Consider the following 25020-nt stretch of genomic DNA (forward strand, 5'->3'; position numbering starts at 1 on the left):
GGAGGAACACACCGGGAGGTTTTGCAGTTGTTATGAATATTTTACCTAGACCCCGGAATAATGATTAAATGCTGGCAACTGCTCCCCCTTCTCCCCCTTTTAGGCCATTCCGCCAGTTTTGGAACGTTGATACTTCGCCCGCAACAAGTCCCGAGCCCGAGGCGCAAAGACTTTAGCTGCTTGAAACGCAGTTCGCTTTCAGTGGGTTTACTTTTAGCCGAAGGAGACGGGCACTGCCGGATTTACGTATAAGCTAAACAAGTTATAGCTTACCAGAAAAATTTGAAGGAAAAAAACCTGGATGTACATTTCCAAAATATAAGATAAAAAACAAATAAAATAAAACCTACATAGAGCAACGGTGTTTTGTGTTGTGTAGGCTCCTATGATGTAAGTATGGACCCCGCCTGCTATCCTGCTCCCTAAAATATCTCTGGTTTGCTCTTTTCTTTATATAGGGTGCCTACATTCTGCATGGATTGGCTGCATGGCAACATGTTCTTTAGATATCCATAAATTACCATATAGCATATATTTAACACAAAAAGTGACAATTTGTTGTTGACAAAGGACAGCCGGACATATAAAAGGCTCCATTACCTTCAGTAGCTTAGGGCCTCATCAAACCTAAATCCAGCTGTGGAGACAAGGGTCATTTTCTGCCATGTATACTTACGTGGTTAGTACTGTCACCGGTCCCTTAATATCTGCTTGCTCTCCCATATTTTTGCCAAACAGCTCTTTGCTTGGGCCAACTGTTTCCCATTTATAAGGGCAATCCTGAGCAAGGAACGAATTCTTGAAACAAATGTTCTGCTGCAGCAGGGATGGGGAAAGTATGGCCCTTCAGGTGTTGAGCGAGCTCCCAACTCCCATTGGCCTCAACCAGCTTGGCCTACAGCCACGGATGGTTGTAGTCTAACAACATATGGAAGGTCACAGGATTCCCAAGCAACCAGTGGAGTCAGAATAAGGCTGTACCTAGGACCCTCGTACCTACGGGACCGCCTCTCCTGGTATGCCCCGCAGAGGACCTTAAGGTCCATAAATAACAACACTTTGGAGGTCCCAAGCCTCAGGGAGGTTAGATTGGTTTCAACTAGGGCCAGGGCCTTTTCAGCACTGGCCCCGACTTCTCTGTCACAAGAGACCAGGGCCCTGCAGGATTTGACATCTTTCCGCAGGGCCTGCAAGACGGAGCTGTTCTGCCTGGCCTTTGGCTTACACTCACTGACCCCTTATATGGGATTTGGTATATACATTTTTCCCTTGGCTTTTTTGCTGGCCCATGTAGGACCAGCATGGACAGCTGGCCTGGGTGAATATCTGATGTTTCTGCCCTTTATGGTATTGATTTATGGGCTACTACTAAAATGAGGCTGCATTTTAAGCTGTATTTTAAGCCGTATTTTAATTAACTGTTTTTTTGTTTGTTGTTTTCTATTATGTTTTATTGTAATTTATATTTGGTGTTAGCTGTCCTGAGCCTGGCCCTGACTGTGGAGGGCGGGGTATAAATAAAAAATTATTATTATTATTATTACATTGTTTACTTTGCATCCAATGCACTCCATCCCCAGTTTGTGAAACCTTGTACTTCACACAAACCTTGTACGGACAGTCACAATCCATATCTATCCAGCAGTTTCTTCAGAAATACTGTGTTTTGATGTGTTTTCCTCCAAACCAGCTTCAATTTTAAAACCTAAGCCACATGAAGGCATCCATGCCCCCTTTCCACCCACTAGTTGGGGGGGGGGGCAGACAGTATGTAACACATCCAACCCTATTGATGTCTACAATGTGCAAATCAGGTTTGAAACACAGAAGGGAAATGACCTCACTGAGTTTTAAACCGGCAATGTGTACACAGCATAAGTTGCTTATCAGGTTTGGCAAGCCTCTGCTTAACAGCTTCAGAGTACAGCAGTGTTTCCCAAACTTTTTTGGGCAACGGCACACCTGTTTACTGAAAAAAAATCTCGCGGCACACCACCATTAAAGCCCCGCCCCGTGACGTCAGCGCGCAGCGTCACGCCGGGAGGGACGCACGAAAGTGAAAGTTTTTTCCCTCCCCCTTGCCGGGGAACCTCCAAGCTTTGGGGGTGGGAGGAGGCAGCAGAGCGAGGGACTGAGGGACGGCGGCAGCTGAGGCGGCGGCGGCTGTTGTGGTGGTGGCGGCGATAGCGGGCGGAGGAGGGGGCGGCGGCGGGGCTTGAGGAGCCGTCGCCGGGAGTTGCTGCTGCTGCTGTTGCTGCTGCTGCCCGGACATGCCGGCCTCCTCCTCCTCCGCTGTCTCGCGCTCCTCCCTTTTGCACGCGCTGCCCCGCCGCTCGGCACCACCACCGCGGAGCCGCCGCCTCTCACCGCCCGACTCGCCCGCCTCCCTCCCACGGCACACCAGCCAATGTCTCACGGCACAGTAGTGTGCCGCGGAACACCGGTTGGGAAACACTGGAGTACAGGTTGGATTCAGACTTAGAAATTCATTCTGAATCCAACTCTATGTACACAGTTACTAGTGAACAGATATTCCTTCACCCTTTTGCTTTGGGATCACATCTCTGCAAGGAAAAAACAAAACAAAATAAAACAAGATTCAATGTTATAAGCATGCAACAATGCACTCCAAGGCATGCTCTGAAGAATACTGGCTTTCAATGAAGCTTCCTTCAAGTTTTGTGTGCAAAGGAAGGGTGGTAAATCTGTGACCCTGCAAATGTTGTTGTACTCCCAATTGCAATTGTGATAGGAATTTTGAGGTCTTAGATATACAGTGGTACCTCGGGTTACATACGCTTCAGGTTACACACTCCACTAAGCCAGAAATAGTGCTTCAGGTTAATAACAGTTTCCGGTTAAGTACGGACCTCCAGAACGAATTAAGTACTTAACCCGAGGTATCACTGTATGTTAAATGTTCATAAGTGTACCAACCAAGCACTTACATAGATCAGCACAGGAAGACCGACCTGAAATCATTTTTGAATCCCAAATGTTTTCTCTGCAAGGAGGGAGGGGGGTCAGGGAGCCTTCCCGTTGTCTCATGAATTGAGTAATCAGCATTTTAATGGGTGACAGACTATCAGGAAAGGCAATCAGATAACCTGGCAGACAGGAAAAACAACACCTTTCCTGTGATGTAGATATGATGTTTGTGGGGGGTGGTCTTGGGTTACACCCCTTCTGTATGTATGAAGGGGCGGTGTTGAGCTCCAGGGCAGGGAATTTAAAAATGTCTATATAAGGCCTTGCACGCCATTGTTCTGGGTTCTTCCTTCTTTCCTGCATGTGAGGGAAGCACCCTGTTGCAACAGATCAATAAAGATCAAGCTTACTAGCTGCTTTGCTTCTCAATATTCTCTGGTTGGCTTCTGTTATTTTCTCCTACCAATAGGGAACCTACATAAGGACTCTATATGGGCTCTTGGATACTCCTTAAGGGGAAAAGGGCACATTTTTGTTTTACAACGCAATCAACCCCAGCTAGCATAGCCATTGGTCAGGAGTGATGGGAGCTGGAGTCCAGCAGCATCCTGAGGGCCACACATATTCTGGCCCTGGGCTACAGGATTCCAACCATGGTTATTTTACTGTGTTTTTAATATTTTTTCCATAAAGCATCATTATGTATTTGAAGGACAGAATGTGATTTTAAGTTTCAATTACATTTTATCCCAAAAACTAAATAAACAAACTGAACAATTCTGGACTGGTTCATAACGCAAATATCCACTCCCCAAGGTTACCAAATTATAGAAACCTTGAGTGAGATGATCTGTATTTTCAGACCCTAGCTTAATTTTAAAAAATTAAGAAGGGGGTGGGCGTGCTGGGGGGGAAGACCTAATCCCACCTGCCATTGAACCTAATGTGTTTTGATTATATGCAATTTTTACTTCAGGCACTATCACCCTGAGGTAACCTCCTCCTAAATAGGGAGCTGCTTGTATAGAAACAACAGTGCATGAGAACATGCCATGTGTAAGGAGCATTATCTCCCTAGAGTAGAGAGGGGGAAAAGGCAAGCTCTGGCATCAGAGGAAGGCCTCAGAATCAGAAGGTGTGTTTGAGGAACCCCATGGTTATGAACCCCATCTCTTAAAAACAAAATACCAAAGCCCCAGGATGGCATTTCCTCCGCGTCGCTGGCCAGCGGCCGCGAATTCTTTTTCCTTTGCTCGCTTACATGTTGGTACTCCTCCGTGAACAACAACAACAACAACAACAACAACAACAACAACAACAACAACAACAACAACAACAACAACAACAACTTATTTATACCCCGCCCTCCCCAGCCAAGACCGGGCTCAGGGCGGCTAATAACCAATAATAAAAACAAGTTGATTAAAATACAATTTAAAAGATTAAGATACAACATTAAAACATTAGGATGCAGCCTCTTCACAGGAGGAGAAAGGAAACAGACAGGGATATTGGGCTAGCTGGAGGAGAAGCCGGTGTCACAACTCAGACGTTCCTCATTGTGAGTCGCAAGCGTGGGAGAAAGACGAAGAATTTGCGGAGGCAGAGGCGGCAAGAGGCCTGGCGCCCCCTGGAGGTCAGTTGCGGCCGTCCATGGGCGGAGCGGCGGGCTCCATTTTCCCAGGACAGGAAGCGAGAGGCGAGCCGGAGAAGAGACGGGCGGGAGCGCGGACTACGCGGAGGTCGTGTTGTTGTGCAATGTTGCAATCTTTGCTCTTCTTCCTCCCGGTTTAGGAGGCGGAGAGACCCGCTCCCTCCTGATCCTTTGCCTTCAAGCGGAGGCACTTCGGAATCTGGCCCCCGAGAGCATGGAAAGCCCAAGTGGACCCGAGCAGGGCTCGCTGCTGGCGGCCGCCCGGGGGGCTTACAGGACCTTTTTCGGAGGGCTGGACCCCCAGATCGCCGTGTCGGCTCCGGGAAGGGTGAACTTGATCGGGGAGCACACGGATTACAACCAGGGGTTCGTGCTGCCTATGGTAAGAGAGGGTGGCGCGCAGAAGGAAAGACAGACAGACAGAAAGAAAGGGGCAAATACTGTGCCCGGCTGTTCCTTCTTGAATCCTACAAATCCCGGTTTTCGCTAGTCACAATTTGGCGGAAGCGGAGGAGAAGAGAGCCGTCTTTTCTGAAAGCAACGCAGCAGCCTTCCTTGACCTGGGACTGACGAAGTTGCCTCGCCTGCCCAGTACAGAATTTTTGTTAGTTGGCAGGTTCAGTGGTTGGATCCGTCTGCAGAGGCCCCCAACACAACCTCTCCAAAATATGTTTGATCCCCATGGGCGTAGCCGGGGGGAGGAGCTTTAAAACAATAGAAATACTTAACTGATCAATCACATCGGTTCTGCCCTCCTCTAACGAAAGTCCTGTCGTCATCGTCCCCCCGTCAAAAATCCTGGCTACGCCCGCATGTTTGATCCCATTAATTAATCACAGTTTCAGCGTGGGGAGAGATGGCTCTCTGAAGCCACTGCCCAAAGGTACGCAAATTCAGTCCAAAAGCAAGAAACAAAAATACGAAGCTTTGCTTCAGTACCTGTTCCTTCAGGTTATTGTACCACTTGGGCTCATTCGCTTGGTCTGCTGTGAGTAGGACCTTGCACGGAATATAAAGGGTAAAGGGACCCCTGACCATTAGGTCCAGTCCTGACCGACTCTGGGGTCTGTGGTCCCACCGCACAGAATATAACCCAGAGGATAAGTTAAATTTAGAGGCAAAAATACATTTGTTGGAAGATGGATACCAGTCCAGATAACAATCTTCACTCCTTGAGCTCTACTGCAGGGGAAGTTATATTTGAGTAGAGACTCAAGCTGCACTTCAAGTCATTTTGGCTCCAATTGCAAGCCTTTCTAGGAATGACCTTTGGAGTCGGCATCCCATCATGGGGAAGCGATGTGCCTCTGAATATACTGAGGGAGGAGAGACAACCAACCAACCAACCAACCAACCAACCAACCAGAAAAAGGGTTATTGGCCTCAAACTTTCGTTTATGGGCTTGCTGGCTTGCATCTGGCTGCTGTTGTGAGAAGTAGGATGTTGAACCTTTGGTTCCTCCCCAGTTTGGTTCCTCTTATATTCAAAGGGACCTCTCGTGTGCCTTTTAAAGAAAATATTGTTTATTTCCAATTTGCCCCCACCCCACAAAAAATTACTAACCTGTAAACCTACCTCATTACTTCAAGAACTGAAACAATCCCAACTATTCTGAAGCAGCAATATTTTTATTTTGCATACTACACAGCCGAGAGAGAGAAAATAAGCATTTTTACCCCACACTTCAGCTACAAAAGGCTTCCAGATCAGCTTATGGTCAGTAATAAGACAAATCATCACAAGAAAAAACCTTAAATGTTTTAAAATCGGCTGCCTCTTTTCCACACACTTTTCAGCATTGTCAGTTTGCCCAGAAATCAAGCACATAGCTTAACGTGCAATATCTACCTCTGTTCAGATTATATGTAGCCAAACTCTTAACTTTGTTTATGTAGAGCACTTCCTATCCCCAAACCTCCAAACATTATCCCTGTTGAAATAGATTGCTGTGTATGTGTGTGCAGGGACGCGGACTTAGAAAAAATATTGGGGGGGCCCGGGAAAGCTCATGAATAATAAATAAGCGCATGAATATGCAAATAAAGTGGCTCCGGCCCTAAATAGGGCAAGCCACGCCCCCCCAGCCAGCCGATTGGCTGGCTGGGAGGTGTGGCCAGTCGGGATTCCCCTGTTCTCGCAGGATTTCCGGCAGTGCCTCCGATTAGGGCGCGCGGCTGGCTGGCTGGCGAAGGAGCAGGTGAGGAGGCGGCGGGGGACGGCGGCGGCGCTCTGCTGAAAGGGCGCCCGCCCGAGATTATTGGGGGGGCTGAGCCCCCCCAAAAATTTTTTTGAGGGGGCTCGAGCCCCCTCAAGCCCCATGGAGTCGGCGCCTATGTGTGTGTGAGAGATATCCAGAACATATAAGATGAATAACAGAGTCGGACACGACTAAATGACTAACCAACAACAAAGGCTGTAGTCTATTAATTGTAAAGGTACATAGTTTTCCTCTGACCTGACTGACCACTGCTGCTGGACCTCGCCTGGATAAACTGCAGAGATTCCATGGACTAGGAAATGAAGTAGAAGAAAGTGCATTAAAGGGAAGGAGGAAATAGCAGCTCTTTAGGACCCAGGGATTTCTAACTCCTAATGTTGAAACAAATCACTCCTCAGTCACAACTCTGACTTCACTTGTTGGCTAAAAAATGGCTTTTAAAACCCCCTGCAAGAGCAGTTAGCCTGGTTCATCTGTCAGCATGTTTTGCTTCAAGTCTTTCTAAGCTGAGAGTTTGAGCTTTTCAGGCAGGGCTCCATGGATAACCCGGCCTTGTTTACAAGTCAGTAGAGCAAATCCACTGACTACATTTGATAGGTAAGCCCCATTTTAGCACCATGTTGCTATGAAGTGAGTATTAACTTAAACAAATATTCTTATTGACTAAAGTTATGGCATTGGGAACGTCTCTGTGTTCCAACATTCCTATGCCTGTTCCTGTTCTCCCATCTGCTCCCCGTTATCTGTACTCATTTCTAACCATACAAAACACCATTTGGTAGGTGGTTTGCATAACCCTTGTTCCTGTTTGGTATCATGAGGGATTCAGTCATTGTCTCTTCCTTCAGGCCTTGCAGATGGGAACCATGGTGGTTGGGAGCCCGAGAGAAGATGGAATCATATCCATAGTCACAACCGCACAGGGAGCAGACGAGCCTAAAAAGGTGACATTTCCAGTTCCCATGGAAGGTGCTACCTTGGAGCCAGGAGAACCTCGCTGGGCAAACTATGTCAAAGGGGTCATTCAGCATTATCAGGGTAAGATCTAGACTCAGCTAGCAATTGAGGCGGATGTGCTGTTTGGGATGGAGACAGCCCTGTTAAAGTTTGTGGGTCGTAATGGTGCCCACATGCTTCCACACGCGCGCTGCCACTCTTCTCAGTTGCCGGATAATAGCAGAGTTCACACGCAACATAAAATGGCTTGTCCGTGTCGACATGGTATCTTCAATAACTCAGCTCAACACCAGTGCTTCTAATCTACCACTCTTTATTTAGAAGCATAACAAACAGAAAAGAAAACCTACAGAATCTAGCTGCATGTTCACAGCTTTCTGTCTCTAACAAAAATGAAACTACATTGCTCACATTCTCAGACAGACTGTTCTCCAGAGAGAGCTCAGCCCCCACAGAGCACAGATCAAAGGAAAATGCCTGGATCATGTGGGCAGTGCACCCAGTGAATCAAGAACGCTTCCTGGAGTGTTAACTCTTGACTGTCCAGAACCACAACAAGCCCACAATGACATCACCTGCTGGAGATGAAAACAATCCCCCTACCCCCAAAAACCAACCACAACAACATGTGGATGGTAGAGGTGTCAGTGATGATGAGTGTGAGGTGGAATCAGCACACATATTTAAAATGCTGTGAAAATGCTTTTAAAAAAAAGTTTTGAAAAATACATTGAATTTTCATGGCTCACTTTCGCCATCTAGTGTCACATTTGTATATTGCACTTTACAACACATTTAAAACGTTTTATTTGCAGCTGTGTAGCTGAGTGGGGAATGTCCAGTTCAGAATACACTATCCTAAGATGTTTATGGTACCATGGAAGTTTCTCCAAAAGCCGGTCTTCCCCTACCTGGTGCCCTGCAGATTTTCTTGGGTTACAGCACCTGTGATCATGGATGCTTTAGTTGAGATTCCTGCGTTGCATGGGGTAGTGCTTAAGTAACAGAGAGAAAAAGAAGGGTGTACATCTCCACTGAAGCCCTAATAGCAGTTCTGGAAGGAAATATCCTTAATTCTAACTCAGCAGCCATGGAGAGACGCTACTACCGCTCAGTGCTGTGTATATACAAAAGGATTTTGTCATAATTTAATTGCTTTCAATAATTTCATACAGTGGTACCTTGGGTTAAGAACTTAATTCGTTCTGGAGGTCCGTTCTTAACCTGAAACTGTTCTTAACCTGAAGCACCACTTTAGCTAATGGGGACTCCTGCCGCCACCACGCCACTGGAGCACGATTTCTCTTCTCATCCTGAAGCAAAGTTCTTAACCCGAGGTACTATTTCTGGGTTAGCGGAGTCTGTAACCTGAAGCATATGTAACCTGAAGCTTATGTAACCCGAGGTACCACTTTATTGCAATAATATAATATTTTTAAATAATTCCGTACTCTTTTGCGCCTGGCTCTGCTTTGTGGACCTCAGAATTCCAGGAAAAAATCAAAACAGAACCCACAAACCAGAAGTCTGCTCACTCATGTCTTATATTATGCAGCAGGATATTTTCTTCAGTGGTGCCAGGAACAGATCTGTGTTGAAGCTTTTTGAAAACGGACCTAGTGGCATGCAGGGTTTTTCACTGAAGCCGAGGCCTTATTAGCACTATGCATTTAAAGCAATTCTTTGAAGACCTAGCTTCCCCCCAAAGAATCCTGGGAACTGTAGTTTGTTAAGGGTACTGAGAGTGGTTAGGAAACCCCTATTCCGCTCACAAAGCTACAATTCTCAAAGAGGTTTAACAGTCATTCCCTCTTCCCAGGGAACTCTAGGAATCACAGCTCTGCTATAGGGGGATTTCCTAGTGACTCACAATCCCCTTAAATGTGTAGTGCGGATGAGAACTGAATCATGCATTTCTAATTGTCTAGGTTTTACACAGGCAGCCTTATAAAGAAGTTTCCTTCTCAGTCCCATGAAGATAATCCGGTTCTTCAAAGTGGCATATCATGGTCAGGCCTGTAATCTATGCCTACCTGAACTATTTTAAAATCTTTTGTGTGCCATCTTCTTTAAAATATTTTGTTCTCTCCCTGTTGCTGTGCTATCCCTTTATAGCTGGCCCTCTCCCAGGCTTCAATGCAGTCATAGCCAGCAATGTTCCACTCGGTGGCGGTCTGTCAAGTTCAGCTTCCTTGGAAGTGGCTACATACACATTTCTGCAGCAGTTGTGCCCAGGTAGGAAACAAAACTGGTTTGAGTCTAGAACTTAAATACAAAAAATCCAGGGTCTTTTACTATCTACCATTTTAGCTAAGGGGAACTAGTTGGAGCATAGTGGAACAAAGCTCAGTGGTAGAACACAGGCTTCATTGTGCCCTCAAATTAATACTTGGACTTGTTTCGATTAACTTCTGCAGAATAATTTATGGTACTTAAGTTAAAAACAGAAAGAAAAAGAGGTAATAATGAACTAATAAGGAGACAGTTTACCAAAAACAAAAAAGAACCGTGTTGAGGATGAAGGAAGTCAATTAGCAGAAAAGAAGAACTGAAATAAGTGTGTGTGTGTGTGTGTGTGTGTGTGTGTGTATTATTGATTATTTGTTTTGTATAAGTTTTCATTATGTCTTATTTATATTTTGTTGTTTGTTTTTCTTTTGATTCCGTACTATTATCTTCATATTTTGTTTGACAAATGTGTGTGTATGTGTTGTAAATAAACTCAATAATAATATAAAAAAAAGAACACAGGCTTCGCATGCAGAAAGTCTTTGGTCCAGTTCCTGGGATCCTGAAGTCAGCAATACTGACTTAGACGGACAAGCAGTCTGACCTGGTAAAAGGCAACTTGCTATGTTCCTTTATTTCACGCATCTCTTTTGCTGCTGTTGGGAAATGGTGAATTAGTTCAACATTTGGTTTAATCTAACCAGATCTAGCCTAATCTAGCCTTTGTTCTTCATTCAGTTCTGGAAGTTAAGCATAGTTTAGGAATAGCCTAAAACAGTAATATGGAGCCTGTGGACCTCCAGATGTCATTGGACTCCCATCATTCCCAACTAAGTTGGCCAGTGGTTAAGGATGCTGCTGCTGCTGCTGCTGCTGCTGCTAATAATAATAATAATAATAATAATAATAATAATAATAATAATAATTTATTTATACCCCTGCCCATCTGGCCGGGCTTCCCCAGCCACTCTGGGTGGCTTCCAACAAAATATTAAAATACTGTAATACATCAAACATTAAAAGCTTCCCTGATGGGATTTGTAATCCAACAACACTTGAAGGGCTGCAGGTCCCCCAGCCCTGATATGATGCCAAAAGTTGGCGCTCTGTACATTGCACAGAAGTACTAATCTGCCTGTGAATCTCTCTCCTTTTTGTTAACACAGACGATGGGGATCCTGTAACTAAGGCCTTAGTATGCCAGAAAGCGGAGCACACCTTTGCAATGATGCCTTGTGGTATCATGGACCAGTTCATCTCTGTGATGGGGAAGGAGGGCCATGCCTTGCTGATAGACTGCAGGTCAGGACATTGCAATAGCACTAGAGGAAATGTAAGCATACATCTCTCTGTCCGTCATGTGATACCCAAAATCTTCCTGACAGACAGATGGCAACAGCAACAAAGCATATAGTGTATGAGTCAACTTGGGGGTGGTGGTGGGAAAGCATTGCTAGGGCATGGCGAGTGGTGGTGGGAAGAGTTAACCCCATTCTGGAGCTGTGGCCCTTACCTGAATGGGGACACCCCCAAAGCTGCTATTGGCTACATTGTTAAGGGATGGGAGAACCAGCCATGGATCTTTTGCTATCTTGCCTAGTTTAGGCACAAAATACTCAGAAAAAGAGGTGCTCAGCTGTCAAGAGGGGTCTCTACCCTAAAGTGTACGTAACCTAAAACCTTCCTGCGTAATGAAAAGCTAAAAGGAGGAAAGTGTTCCCCTTGAATGTAGTGAGCTGTAAAAACATTCACATACACATAGAAGCTTTGAAATGCAGGATGCAGGTTTAAAAAGCTCCCTGCAACTTTTACCTTGTTGTGCTGTCTGATTTCCAGGTCACTGGAGACTTCCCTGGTGCCTTTGGCTGACCCAGACGTAGTTGTACTCATCACCAACTCCAATGTGCGGCACACCTTGACAGGAAGTGAATACCCCACCCGTCGGCGCCAGTGTGAAGAGGCAGCGAAGGTGCTTGGCAAGGGAAGCCTGAGAGAAGCCACTATGGCAGACTTAGAGGGTACGTATTGTTAAAATACAGAAGTCTGTCTGTCTGTCTGTCTGTCTGTCTCTCTCTCTCTCTCTCTCTCTCTCTCTCTCTCTGTTTGTGTGTGTGTGGGGGGGGGGACATAATGGTGGGTCCCTGCCTTCAAAATTTCTTGAAATAACACACCTCTATCCCTGAGCACGTAAAAGTGCAAGTAGATAAAAGTTCGAAAGCACATCAAAGTGCAAGTAGATAAATAGGTACCACTCCGGCGGGAAGGTAAACAGCGTTTCTGTGCACTGCTCTGGTTCGCCAGAAGTGGCTTAGTCACGCTGGCCACATGACCCAGAAGCTGTACGCCGGCTCCCTCGGCCAGTAAAGCGAGATGAGCGCTGCAACCCCAGAGTCGGCCACAACTGGACCTAATGGTCAGGGCTCCCTTTACCTTTACCTATCCCTGAGCAAAGGGGAATGGACAACAGGGGGGCAGTGATCTTGATGGGTCCTTGAGAACATAGTCATGCAGAAGGTGCCAGAATTTTTGAGTTGTATCCAGGAAAATAATGGTGCAAGCAGAACAACTTTTTCTGGCACAGCAGAACTTCTCCTACCTCTCCTGAAACCCCAAGTCGCCCCAGATCTGCTCTGGGGGTTCCCCCAATGGTTCGGAGCAGATTTGGGCAGTGCAAAAAAGAGAGAGGGAAAGTTCCATTGCACAAATGGAAGTTGCTCCACTTGTTCAACAACTTTATTGGATTTTTCACCAATCTGCTGTTTTTCTTATTAAAAGACAGACGGAGGAGAAAGTATAAATGTTTACAAATTGGAATGTAATTAAGAATAATTGTATATTTAAGACGCATTTAAACTCATAGTTTCTTTAAATACTAAAATATTCTCAAAAAAAGAGAGGATGGTGGCTTTCAAATGCTCCACATTCTCAGATATTATGTTGGGGCTGGTCTGCTCATATCTTTGTAGTTTATATGCGTTATATATCTAGCAATTCCGCATAGAAAATGCTTATTTGCTTTGTTCCCTGGCTAAAAGGAACTTTTCCGTTATCTTTTCAAACATTGCATGAAACCAGAGTTTATTGTACCGCATCTCTATTTTTGCCTTTTCCAGGGTTTTCTAGGAACGTATGATTATGAGTCCCACTGCCATGAACAGAAAACCCATCTTTTTAAAGATTTTTCTTCATCTCAAATGTAATACGGATTGCTTATTAACAGTGTTAATTTCCGTGCTGCTTTTGCTGAAGCATTGAATGGTCTGAAACTTTGCTTCTAATTCTCCAACCTAGCCTACCTGTTTGAACATTGACATTTCCCCCCTCCCCGTTTTTTGCAGCTTCTAAGGCCTTGCTAAGTGAGTTGGTGTACCGGCGAGCCAGGCATGTCATTGGGGAAATCGAACGCACCTCCCGAGCTGCAGAGGCACTGCAGTCCAAGGACTATAAGAGATTTGGGCAACTGATGGTGGAGAGTCACAATTCCTTGCGGTAGGCTGTTACCCAAAAGATTACACAAAGGATTCCCCACCTGCCCCCGTTGTGCTCAGGTTCTCTTGTGGGTTTCCCTGGTTGACCACTGTGATGACAGAGTGCCTTGGGCCTGATGCAGCAGGGCTTTTCTTATGTTTGCTTCAGTATTCTTGATTTTTCAAAAATAAAAATTACAGAATCTAAGAGTCATTTCAAACATGACCCTAGATTTCTTCATGTAGGTCTGCCCTGCATACATGCAATTTCGCATTACACACACATGCCTACAAGCCACAAATGACTCCAGCCACCTGGCACCTGCATGCTCAGTGATATAAATGTGTGTAGAGTGGTCCTATGTGGAAGGGACTTCTGTGTAGGAATTTTACTGTGTGCAAAGCGGTGTTAACCCTGCGACTATGTATAATGACTGTAGTGTTGTGAAACCTGATTCTGAAACCCTGCTGAGCCATGAAGCTCACTGGCTGGCCTGGGGAAAGCCTCTACATCTCAAGGCCATACCAGATAATTGATTCAGGATCCATCTGTCAGTAGAGTACTTCTGGAGGATATTGCATTTTTTTCTGTGCGTAAACTACGTTGGATTGTCGCTTCATGCAGAACCTTGTTTCAGTATACTCCTAAGAAGTTTTTTGTGTACTTCCCTCCCCCAACACAACACTTCCACCATCATACACCTGTATTGTACAGTGGTGCCTCGCAAGACGAAATTAATTCGTTCCGCAAGTTTTTTCTTCTTGCAAGTTTTTCGTCTTGCGAAGCACGGTTTCCCATAGGAATGCATTGAAAATCAATCAATGTGTTCCTATGGAGACCGTCCGGGGACAGAGGGGAAGTGCCGCGCGCCTTCCCCTCTGTCCCCGGACCTGTTTAAAGCAAGGGGCGGCGGGGAGAAGATTGCTTCTCCCCGTTGCCTGCCCTGCAATCTCCGGGGACAGAGGGGAAGGCGCGCGCGCTTTCCCCTCTGTCCCCAGACCTGTTTTAAAGCAAGGGAAGGGGCAGCGGGGAGAATCGCTTCTCCCCGTTGCCGCCCCTTGGTTCAAAAGGGGTCCGGGGACAGCGGGGAAGACGCGCTGCACTTCCCCGCTATCCCCGGAGCTTGCAGGGCAAGCTTCGTTTTGCGAAGCAAGCCCATAGGGAAATGCGTCTTGCGAAGCGGCTAAGAAAACGAAAAACTCCTTTGTCTAGCGAGTTTTTCGTCTTCCGAGGCGTTCGTCTTGCGGGGCACCACTGTATATGGAGCAAAGAGTAGCCATAGCCATAGCCTGTAGACAACTGTACCCATCATGGCAAACCCAGGCTGACAGCCGCATAACATGGGGAAAAGGGCTCTGATTTGGAGAGTTGCCTACCATGTAATGCAAGTATTACCAAGCACCTGTGACATCACAGCCTAGCTTCCTGCCCAGATTGTCATTTTTAAACCATTTTTAAAGGATGACCTGTATTTGCCCCCCCCAAACTTATTTCAGTAATTCTTTGGAAGAATGCTGCCCACGGATGTCCACTCAGGTTCCAACAATCACCCCCCGCTTTTGTTTGGCAATACAGTGGTACCTCAGGTTACAGACTCCACTAACCCAGAAATAGTACCTTGGGTTAAGAACTTTGCTTCAGGATGAGAACAGAAATCGTGCTCTAGTGGTGCAGCGGCAGCGGGAGGCCCCATTAGCTAAAGTGGTGCTTCAGGTTAAGAACAGTTTCAGGTTAAAAACAGACCTCCAAACGAATTAAGTTCTTAACCCGAGGTACCACTGTAATAGCCTTTACATCTAGGGGGGCTGACTCACTATTTTCCCCTGCAGAGATGACTATGACGTCAGCTGCCCAGAATTAGATGAACTGGTGTCTTTTGCTTTGGAGATCCCCGGAGTTTACGGCAGCAGAATGACTGGTGGGGGATTCGGAGGCTGCACTGTTACTCTGCTTGAATCTGGCGTAGCAGAAAAAGTCCAGAAGCATATCAAGGTATGTGACATAGACACAGAACGGTGTTTATCACAGTGGGGTGGGCAGTCTTCAGGCTGATCAGAGTTCCTAGAACGCTGGGGTCTCCCAGCCAGGCATGCAAAGCAATGTCTCAGTGGGACTGATGTAGAATTCACTGCAAAAACAACAGCAACCCGCTTCGTTTTCAGCTGTCTAATCTAGGGGAAGGAGAGCTCTTTGTTGTTGCTGTTAGTAAACCATTGGGAGTCTTGCTGATGTATTGCATGTTGCCTGGAGATCTGCCAACAGATCCCCAACAGATCCCTGTGCTGCTCTGCCCTTGCCTACAAAATACAGACAAGTGCTTCCTGAAGCCTGTAGTATGCTAAGCCTCATCTGTATTTTCTGCCTATCTTTGATCTGACCTGGGAGTACCTTTGAGCTGGACTGCGGTTACCCTTGCAATTGTGTCGGTTCCACAGTTAAGCACAACATAATGAGAGAGAGAAGCTTCTTAGCATTGCATTCCATATATAGTCAAAAGTAACTGCAGTGGTAATAGTTGTCATGTATTGAAAAAACTTAATTTGTTTGTAAGGGGTGGAATATGCTGGTTAATAGTGCCAGTCTTCCCACAGTTGTTTCTCTTAAAGCACTCCCCCCCCCCCCGGAAATCACTTTGTGTGTGGGACCGGCCCTACCATTAGACAGGTTGAGGTGTCTTGTGTCAGGTAGATGGCGGTGGCCCCTAAGTTAGCATGCTATATTCTGGGAGATGGTAGAGTATGCTGACCTTTCCCTACTGTTGAAGTAAGGTTCAATTGCTAATCTGGTTAGTTTGTGTGTGTGCCATTTTGTCCTCTCCCCCAAAATAGCTTGGGCTATACCTAGTGCTCTGCAAGAGTTGGGCAATCACCCCTCATCTGCACATCTTCTTATTTTTATTTTTTTAAATTTGGCCTCTAGCCTACTTCTTCTTTCTTTACCATAAGGACACATCTGTGGCCAGAAACATACAACTGCCCTTTGGCTATGCTGCAGTCTTATGAAAAGGTGTGGAATTGCATCGTTATACAGTTCCATACCGCCATCCGCCCTCGAGGACTTTTTGTTTTGACATATTTTGTACTCGCTGTTTATTTCAGACAGTTGCAACACCTGACCTTTTTTTTTTAATCAATTAGGAAAAATACAGCAGGACAGCCACCTTCTATTTGACACAGCCTTCCGATGGAGCCAGAGTACATCCTCTGCAATGATCCAACTCCCAATCCCAACCCTGACACAGCAAGGGTTTTCTGTTGCTCTGGTACCAACGACACAGAGCACCGCAAAAGGTCAGAGCCGGCTTCCCTGATCCATGTGCTTGAGACTCTAGTCAAAGACTTCCAAATTCTGATAAAAACTTGAACTCTTTCTTCTCTCTCTCTCTCTTTTCAATCTGGTTTTTACATATAGAACCTTCCAGTCTGCTCTACTGAACAGAGGTCTCTTCTCCTGACTGTTTTACATTACAATTTGTGGCAGGGAATCTGTTCATGTGAGGCCAGAACAGGCCTATTTTGCTGTGCTGTTTTGTGTTGGAGAAGAGTTGAGGATAGTCAATACAGCCATCGTCCTTCCTCTACTTCTGGTTCCTGACATAAAACAAATAGTATGATTAACTGAATTTCCCTGATGATTGGTTGGTTGGTTGGTTGGTAGGTAGTTTGTTCAGCCTCTTCTTTGTAAACTAAAGTAATATAAGAAGATTCAAGAACAAGAGTCCTTCATTTACACCTCACAATGTGGCAAGTTATTCATCTTCCAACCTAAATACCACAGATGGAATCCAGTGTTGCATGAGCAAATTTATGATTATGTGTTTTTCTTGAAGTTACCTGCGATTTTACTACAAGGATGAGTTGCCTTAATTATTAGAAACTCTGCAATCCTCTGCATGTCTTCTCAGAATTAAGTCCCACTAACTGGATGGAGGCTCTGTGGCTGTTCTGCTTTCAAAATAGTGGTACCTCAGAAGTCGAACAGAATCCGTTCCGGAAGTCCGTCCTACTTCCAAAACATTCAGAAACAAAGGCACAGCTTCTGTTTGGCTGCAGAAAGCTCCTGCAGCCAATCAGAAGCTGCATCAGACATTCGGGTTCCAAAGAACGTTCGCAAACCAGAACACTCACTTCTGGGTTTGCGGTGTTTGGAAGCCAAAACGTTCGAGTCGCAAGGCGTTTGTCAGCCAAGGTACTGCTATACAGTAAAAGTGCCCAGGCTAATTACACTTTTAGAACTTTGTGGGTTCTATAAGTTGGTGCATTCTATAGTGATATTGGAGAACTGATACAAATAACCCTGTCACACAGCACAGTTCAGCTGCTTTGGCTGTCTGTAGGACTGGGAACAGCAGTATGCAATGCCTTTCCATCTATGGCCAGTTCCCTCTCCTGCCATAGCACTATCTCTTATGATTCCAAAAACATCCGCTGTCATTTAAGCTGCATCAAAACTTCACATCAAGGACATGTAGGCGAGAGTGTCAGAATCTTTTTGTAACGAATCTATAATATGTATTGCAGTTGCAAAACCTGGGGAGGGTGTCCCCCCCGAAGCAAAAATGTGACCGTTCCCAGTGGGCTATGATTTTTATAGGTTGTTATCAAATTAGCTTTTAAACCTGTGCCCTTTGGCTCAAGTCTTCCGTTCTTAGACCTTTTCAGCATTTAATTCGGGTTTTTTGTTTTTGTTTTTTAACTATGCTAGAATTTTATGCAATATTTTGCTTCTTGAGCCTGATCCTATTGAAGTTAATGTGTGTAGGCCTGCCTAATTTTATATAGGAGTGCAGCCCTACTCTCTCATTAACACCCACAGCTGCTAGCCGCTTTCACATCAGACAAACTTGGAAATAAAAAGCCTTCTGCGATCGTAGAGGAAAAACGTTTAATAAGTGCAATAGAAAGCCATCTGGTCCTGAATGCCAGTTGTCAAAACACTGCATATGTATTAAATGCCACCAACCCCTGCAAGCCATAATTTGGCTATGAAATGTAATTTACATTCTATTGTGGTTCTTCTGTTAGGTGAGTGAAAGCATACAATCCCTTTCAAAACTGGTGTTAAAACTGCTATGCTGCTGAAATCTGGCCCATCAAACACCTTTAATGGGCTCTTTGGTTAATATTAAAGCCTGTGGTGCTCTCTTAGTGAAAAGAACTTGTAAGAAGCTTCAAGAGCCTGTGACCAAAGTGACTTTGCAAAACGATGTAATGCAAGAACTGGAGATACAGCCATTTCTAATAACACACTCTGCTTGGGTCTGAATACAAAGGCCATGAAATAGCACATTTTATTGGCTGAGTTCTCTAGCATCCCATGAAAAGAAACCCCTTTGGGGCAGAAGGTCCAGTGAGCTTTAGTAACTCCCCTGTTGCGGTGAATGGGTTAGTAGGAAAACCCAACATTAGATTACAAGGGACATGACTTGGTATATTAGGACAGAAAGTTGAAGGCACCATCTACCTGAGCTTCTAAAACTATGCTGCTGCAGCCCTGAATTCTTTTTGTGTTCTCTCTTGTTTAGCTAAGTAAAAAATTATCTGCAGTTGATCCTCTGCTGCTAGCACAGATACTTATCTAAGGTCCTGGGGCAAGGCTGGCCAAAATAGAAGCGAAGGGCAGCAGCTACCTGTTCTCGCTGTGATGAAACTCACAAATCAATGGTTTACAAACTTCCTGCCTTCAGGGAACTTTGTGAGCAAACAAGTCAGTGTGGCAAACAACATACATCCTCCATAGAACCACAACACATTGCAGAAGATTCTGAGGCATGTTGTTGGTTTGGTGCACACTGGTAATGCTGGTTCCCTTGTGTGAGAACTGGCACTATCAAGTGAGCTGGCTGTCTTTTAGGGGGACTTGCCTGCATGACTGAAGAATTCCTGGGTAGACTTCTGACAAGGCTTCCTGGAACATGGTTTGACAACCACAGCATTGTGGGAGCAACCATGCAAAATGTCAAATAATGGTGTTAGGTCGATACTCTTCCAATGATGCTAATCACACACAGTGTGAGAAATCATCACACTGATAGGGATCAAAGCACTTTGCCTGCTCAAGTCATTTCTCTCCAGCTTCCTCATGCCTTTTTAGCAAGGAGTAAAATGTTGGTACAATCAGATTGTGTGAGTTGTCTGTCTTCTTTGTCAAATCTGCATATGTATAAATAAAGACCTACAAACAAGCAAAAAGCTTTCACTCCCACCCCTTTCTAAGGAAGGTGAAGTGAGTGTAAACAAAGGCAGGTCTGTGGTTATACTACAACTGTCTCTAGTCAGTTCCATGTCTCTAGTCAGAATTCCATGTATTCAGTTCCTACCTTGATTCTGCCTTTAGTTACCTACTGGTAGTCATCCCCCACCCCTGTTGATATACCCTCAGGTCATTCTGCAAAAGCCACTGCTTCTACAGCTCAAGCTGTGCCTACACATGCAGCAAAAGGTAGTGGTAGCACCATCACAGTTGCACTGCCTTGTGGGTACTGTAGTGTTGTTGACTACAGTATCAATGCAGTGTGGCTGAATGAAAGTACATGGTGCAAAAATATGTGATGCCTGTGTTATACAGGCTCTGAAGGATTAATTGCATGTGCACTGCCTTTAAATCCTGGCCACTGTGAAAAGGCAGGAAGGGTAGCATTGCAGTGGACTGGACTAATTACGCTTCCAACCCTGATTCTAAGGGCAATCTAAAATCACTGAAGTTTGCTATGTCCAGACACCGAAATGGTCCAATGATGTAAATCAGCATGCTATGCTTGGGCTACTGATATGGGCCAGTGAGCCACCACTGCCGAAATGGGGAGTGAGGGAAAACTGTAGGTGGAACTCAGCAACAACTCTTAATGTTGTTTTGGTTAATGTTTTGGTTATTCAATATGAAATGATATCATTCCAGGGGGTTCTTCCAGCAAAGGCATTAATGGATTATAAAGCCATGCCAAATATTTATTTTCTATGGTAAGGAGCAGAGGACTAGCACCTGGATTTTGGCTCCTTATTACATCTAGGATAAAAGACCCTTTGTAGAACAAAAAATAGTAATATAATATTTTAAGTAAGATTGTGCATCATATTTTAAGGAGCATTGTATTGTTGGTGATGCTATGCAACTTAAGGTAATAAGCAGTTCCTACAGGACCACACCTAAGCAGCAGGGTGTCTACACACCAATGTAGGAAGAATAAGGACAATTCCTCTTCTGTGCTGCACTTACAAAGGAGGAGGACAAAGTTGCAATTCCGTTCCTCCCCTGGAGGTCTGGCATGCCATTTGTTGATGGGTTGGGAGTGTGGGGACAGAATGACTTAGAAACAGATCAAAACAAAACAAGCAGCAAAAGTGAAAAAGGTTTGCTGAGAGGTGGGGATTTAAAAAGCAAATTCAGTTGCGTGTAGTTAAATCTTCCAGTGTGTGATATCGGAAAGCAGCCAAGCAAAGCATGGAAAGAGTCAGGAGCTCGACTCAAATATGAACTAACCAATAGCCCTTCACAGCCAAGCATCTTGCTAAAAAACTCTTTTCGGAATGTCTTTAGGGTGCCACCTGGAATGCATGCAGCCTCCACTCGCGGGTATCTCAAAGCAGCATCCAGTATTTTCATTAGAGTCGAAGCAATGCAATGGGCACCATGAGCCTCAGTCCAGGAACTGATCACAGAGCAGGCCTGCTTGAGGTCACCAGCTATTGAAATCCAAGTGTCCCTTGGGCAGTTTGCTTCCTGGCTCAAGCTTCATAGAACTGCCTCTCTGTCTGTCTGGAGAATGTCCCGCTGCTGTTAGACATCATGGTTCTGGTGACAAATTCATTGGTGATCTGCTTGGTGAGGGTGCCGCCACTCTCCACTCCCTGAGTGGTCAGCAACATGCCATCTGGAACAAAGGGACGAAACAAAGATTGCGTCAGCAGCTCAAGGGTCAGTCTGTGTAAACATGTGCACATGTGGTCATACATATGAACAGACCTGTAGAGACGAAATCTGTTTAGCAGGGTTAGAGGTGCAGTGCTCAGTGGTGTGTGGGCTTATACAGGGATGCTTGTGTGTTTTGGGCCAGAAGCTGGGGATTCTGAAGCTGCAATTGCCACCTGGGCAGATGTTTTTCCACCTGAGATGAAATACAAGATGAAACTCCCCCCCCCCCCGGAATCTGACTAGGAGGGCAGTTGAATCTTGCTTCAGCACCGCTGATGGGACAACAATCTTCATCATACCTGAGGGAAGCGTACTAGCTGAGGAGGTGCTAAGGAGAAGGGGGATACCTGAGGCACCTGCCCCGCTTTGCCTAATGGTAGGGCTTGCCCCAACTGCCACGTAAAGGTTCTGCAAACACTTGATGTCAGAATGGAATGAGATTTAAATGTGGTTAATTTCAGACAGGCATCCTTTTTGGCCTCTTTTGTACTGAGAAGGTAGTCCTAGCTGCATTCACATGAACTAAGACAAACTAGGTGTTTCTATAGGGCTTAAATATAGACAGAGCTATTCCTGTACTGTGCACAGATGACTGGCAGGAGTGGATTCTCTACAACATGCACCACGCCTGGAGATGCCAGAGACTGAACGAGGGACTTCCTCCATGCAAAGCCACTGAGCTACGACCACTTCCAACCCATGTTTTGCCTGCTCTAGAATGGATCCTGGATTGCTGCCCATTTATGTTACCCCACAGAATTTGTTGAGATCCAAACCCAGCCCCTATTCCCACAGTGCTTCTTTCTTACCTGCGTATAAAGGATCCAGTGGGGAGTGAGTGATGCTGGTTTGGGTCCTGTATTCTGTGGGGAGATTGTAGACCTCCTCTCTGGTGAATTGCTGTGTTCCAAACTGAGAAAAGGCCCCTGAACCAAAAAGGGTATATTAGTTTACTTGTATCGCAGGGTCTGCTTAGCAAGAGGAAATTTTTTTGTACCTTTTAATTTAAATACAAGGCACCAGAGAGCCTGACACATATACACCACCTCCTTGACCAAACCAGGAAGGAAATTATAAGGCTGCTTATGTTCACACTGGGGTATTCAGGTGACAGGTGAGATGACAGCTCTGGCGTTGCAAGCATTTTAAAATTTAACTCATCCTACACAAATACCTTTTGGTTTGTAGAGTTATATCCCAACCTTTCCCCCCTCAGGAGCTCAAGATATATGGTACTCCCAAAGACCCTGAATTTATCCACATATTAAGCTGGTGAGGTAGAAGTTAGGCTAACAGACATTGTTTGGTCCAAGGTTACCCAGTGAGCTTCACAGCTAAGTGGGGATTTAAACTCGCCGTCCCCCCAGGTGCTAGTCTGACACACTAACCATTACCCCACATTGGCACATCACACTACACAACACACACAGACACACACACAGGAGCCACATCATCAAGTTTATCTCTCATGTTTCTTCCCTTGAGCTGTTTGCTGTGCAATAATTTACATGGAGGGGCCTCAGCAGAACCTCCAATGCTCTGATCAGCATGGCCTATGTGCAGGAATGCTCTTTCCTACCCATTCATTTTCATGACTGCACCAGTCTCTCCATGCTCAGATGTGGCACAAACTGATTATTATTTATTTAACATTGTTTTTAAAAATTCTATCCTGTCCTTCCTCCCCCGAAGAGCCCAATTATACCTAAGTTATTACTGTCTCCGGGGTGGGGGTGGGGGTGGGGGTGCGTACCTGCATCTTGAGATTCAATAGTGATAATTCCTTCCCTTTCAGGCCCGAAGCCTTGTGTGGTCTTTGCTTGGACTTTAAACTTATATGGAACATTTTCACTCAAGTAAGGTACTGTCAGCGTGGTCTCTAGGTTGTCTCCCTCCACGTAGATATTCCTGGGTTCCCCTGTGGATCAGAAACAAGAAGAACAGGTAGAACCTAGAGAATAAGTCATAAAAGTTCCTATCAGAGGCACCTATCTACCTTATCTGCTCCTTTGTCATGCCGGTAGCCTTAATTCAGTAGCCCCTGAAGACGTCTGATGCACATACAGAGCCTGGCACCGGCAGGGGCTGCCCTCTTCTGAGTCAGGAAATGCAGTGGGAGTTCCACAACTGAACTGCATTTACCCCCCCCCCAATCAGAACTTTCACATACCTCCACCATGCAGCATCTCACAGGTGACCATATAGCCCAGAATTAACCCATTGGGTTGGCGGGGTCTGTCCCAGCTCAGCTGAAGAGAGTCTGGACTCAGGGCCGTGAACACCAGAGGCCCCGGGGCACTGGGAGTGCTCAGAGTGAACGGTGATCCTACAACCGCAAAAACAAAAAAAAAATAATGGTCACCGTCCCACGGAAGAAAGCAAAGCGGACGAGCAGGCAAAGACTGACACATGTGCAATCTTACATTTGATTTATGTCCCTAATTAAAAAAAACTAAACCTCACAACACCTTAACTTTTTTGGAAAGTGAAGGACCATAATGCATAGTTCCCATGATAAGTACAATTCTTCTTAGCTCAAAACCAATGTCAAAGAAAACCAAAATTTCTGTAGGGGCAGTTTTGCATACCGGCAACTCATAATAGCTGAGTGAGCTCATTTCATCATGGTTACTAAACTATGAAGGCCACATTACCTGGGACAGGACTCAGAGGGCTGCGCGGGTCCACTTGTGACTCAATAGTTATCACGCCTTCTCTCTCTGGACCCCATCCTTCATCACTTTGCGCCTTCACTTTGAAGACATAGGAGTGGTTGGGCAGTAGGTCATCCACCACTACGGAGTTCTGGTGAGGGTTGGGAATAGTAAGTCTCTGGATCTCTCCTAGGGAACAGGAAGACACCACTGTCACTTATCACAATCTGCTGTGCCAAAACCTGCAGTTTTCACTGGCAAACTGATAACTACTGCGGGAAAGGCAGTCTCTTTGAGGTCACACTAATGAGGGCTGCTACCCAGAAGATGCACTCCATGCATGCAACTTCAGTGTAGAAAATTGTGAGAGTCCTCCCACGTAAAGTTCTTTGTACAGGATGAATGCACACATGTCTGCTCTGTTGAAGGGCTGTCCATTCATCTGTATGACATCATGGAAAAATAAAAGCCATGGGTGCTGCCAGTTTTTTTGACTGGGAATCAAAAGTGCCCTATTTATTTTGAACTGAGTGTTCTTCATCAGAGGCAGAATCTACATGCTGTCCCTTGTTCCAGCCAAGCAAATGCCTCATAACAGATTTTGAGTGATCCGTTAGAAGGCATTAATTTTTCTGGTGTAGGGAAGACCATGAAGATGAGAGGTAGCCCGTGCTGCAGAAGAGGCTCCCTGTAGCTAAGGAAAAAAGTGACATCAAACTTTCTGCTCTTGCAGCACATCCACAGGACAAAAAAATCAGGATGGGCTCTTAAACTGCATGTCCTGTCAATGGATTATTGGATGTCATATTTTTATACACACACACACACACACACACACACACAGTGGTACCTCAGGTTAAGTACTTAATTTGTTCTGGAGGTCTGTTCTTAACCTGAAACTGTTCTTAACCTGAAGCACCACTTTAGCTAATGGGGCCTCCCGGTGCCACCAGAGTACGATTTCTGTTCTCATCCTGAAGCAAAGTTCTTAACCCGAGGT

The 25020-nt window shown here is 45.4% G+C and overlaps 2 protein-coding genes across 9 annotated transcripts in view; one reads left to right on the plus strand and one right to left on the minus strand.

Moving 5' to 3' along the window:
- Window positions 1–4379: 4379 nt before the first annotated feature.
- On the plus strand, window positions 4380–19576 carry GALK1 (galactokinase 1). Of its 2 annotated transcripts, none has more exons than XM_081185111.1 (8): window positions 4380–4964; window positions 7650–7839; window positions 9874–9993; window positions 11154–11289; window positions 11824–12005; window positions 13326–13476; window positions 15285–15447; window positions 16593–19576. In XM_081185111.1, the coding sequence occupies exons 1-8, from the start codon at window positions 4797–4799 to the stop codon at window positions 16665–16667; spliced, it is 1185 nt and encodes a 394-aa protein (XP_081041237.1). In that variant the 5' UTR covers window positions 4380–4796; the 3' UTR covers window positions 16668–19576. The 2 variants fall into 2 exon arrangements, with proteins under 2 accessions (XP_081041237.1, XP_081041238.1); XM_081185112.1 differs by lacking the exon at window positions 4380–4964 and adding an exon at window positions 4979–5465.
- ITGB4 (integrin subunit beta 4) overlaps window positions 18326–25020 on the minus strand; it is a 78956-nt gene continuing 72261 nt past the window's right edge. For all 7 annotated transcript variants that reach the window (XM_081185068.1, XM_081185067.1, XM_081185071.1 and 4 more), the window contains 5 exons: window positions 24021–24209; window positions 23537–23692; window positions 23120–23284; window positions 22176–22292; window positions 18326–21325 (listed from right to left, as the gene is read on the minus strand). In XM_081185068.1, coding sequence (XP_081041194.1) covers window positions 21180–21325; window positions 22176–22292; window positions 23120–23284; window positions 23537–23692; window positions 24021–24209 — 773 coding nt within the window. In that variant the 3' untranslated portion in view covers window positions 18326–21179. The remainder of the gene's footprint in view (window positions 21326–22175; window positions 22293–23119; window positions 23285–23536; window positions 23693–24020; window positions 24210–25020) is intronic.

Source organism: Podarcis bocagei (assembly GCF_964188305.1).
Source record: "Podarcis bocagei genome assembly, chromosome: 2".
Classification (NCBI taxonomy): domain Eukaryota; kingdom Metazoa; phylum Chordata; class Lepidosauria; order Squamata; family Lacertidae; genus Podarcis; species Podarcis bocagei.

What these genes read in the sequence shown, in the direction of transcription:
- GALK1 (XM_081185111.1), top strand. Translation starts at nt 4,797, where the DNA reads ATGGAAAGCCCAAGTGGACCCGAGCAGGGCTCGCTGCTGGCGGCCGCC. An exon ending in GGTCATTCAGCATTATCAGG is followed by an intron (nt 7,840 to 9,873) that starts GTAAGATCTAGA and finishes ATCCCTTTATAG; the next exon opens with CTGGCCCTCTCCCAGGCTTC. An exon ending in TCTGCAGCAGTTGTGCCCAG is followed by an intron (nt 9,994 to 11,153) that starts GTAGGAAACAAA and finishes TTGTTAACACAG; the next exon opens with ACGATGGGGATCCTGTAACT.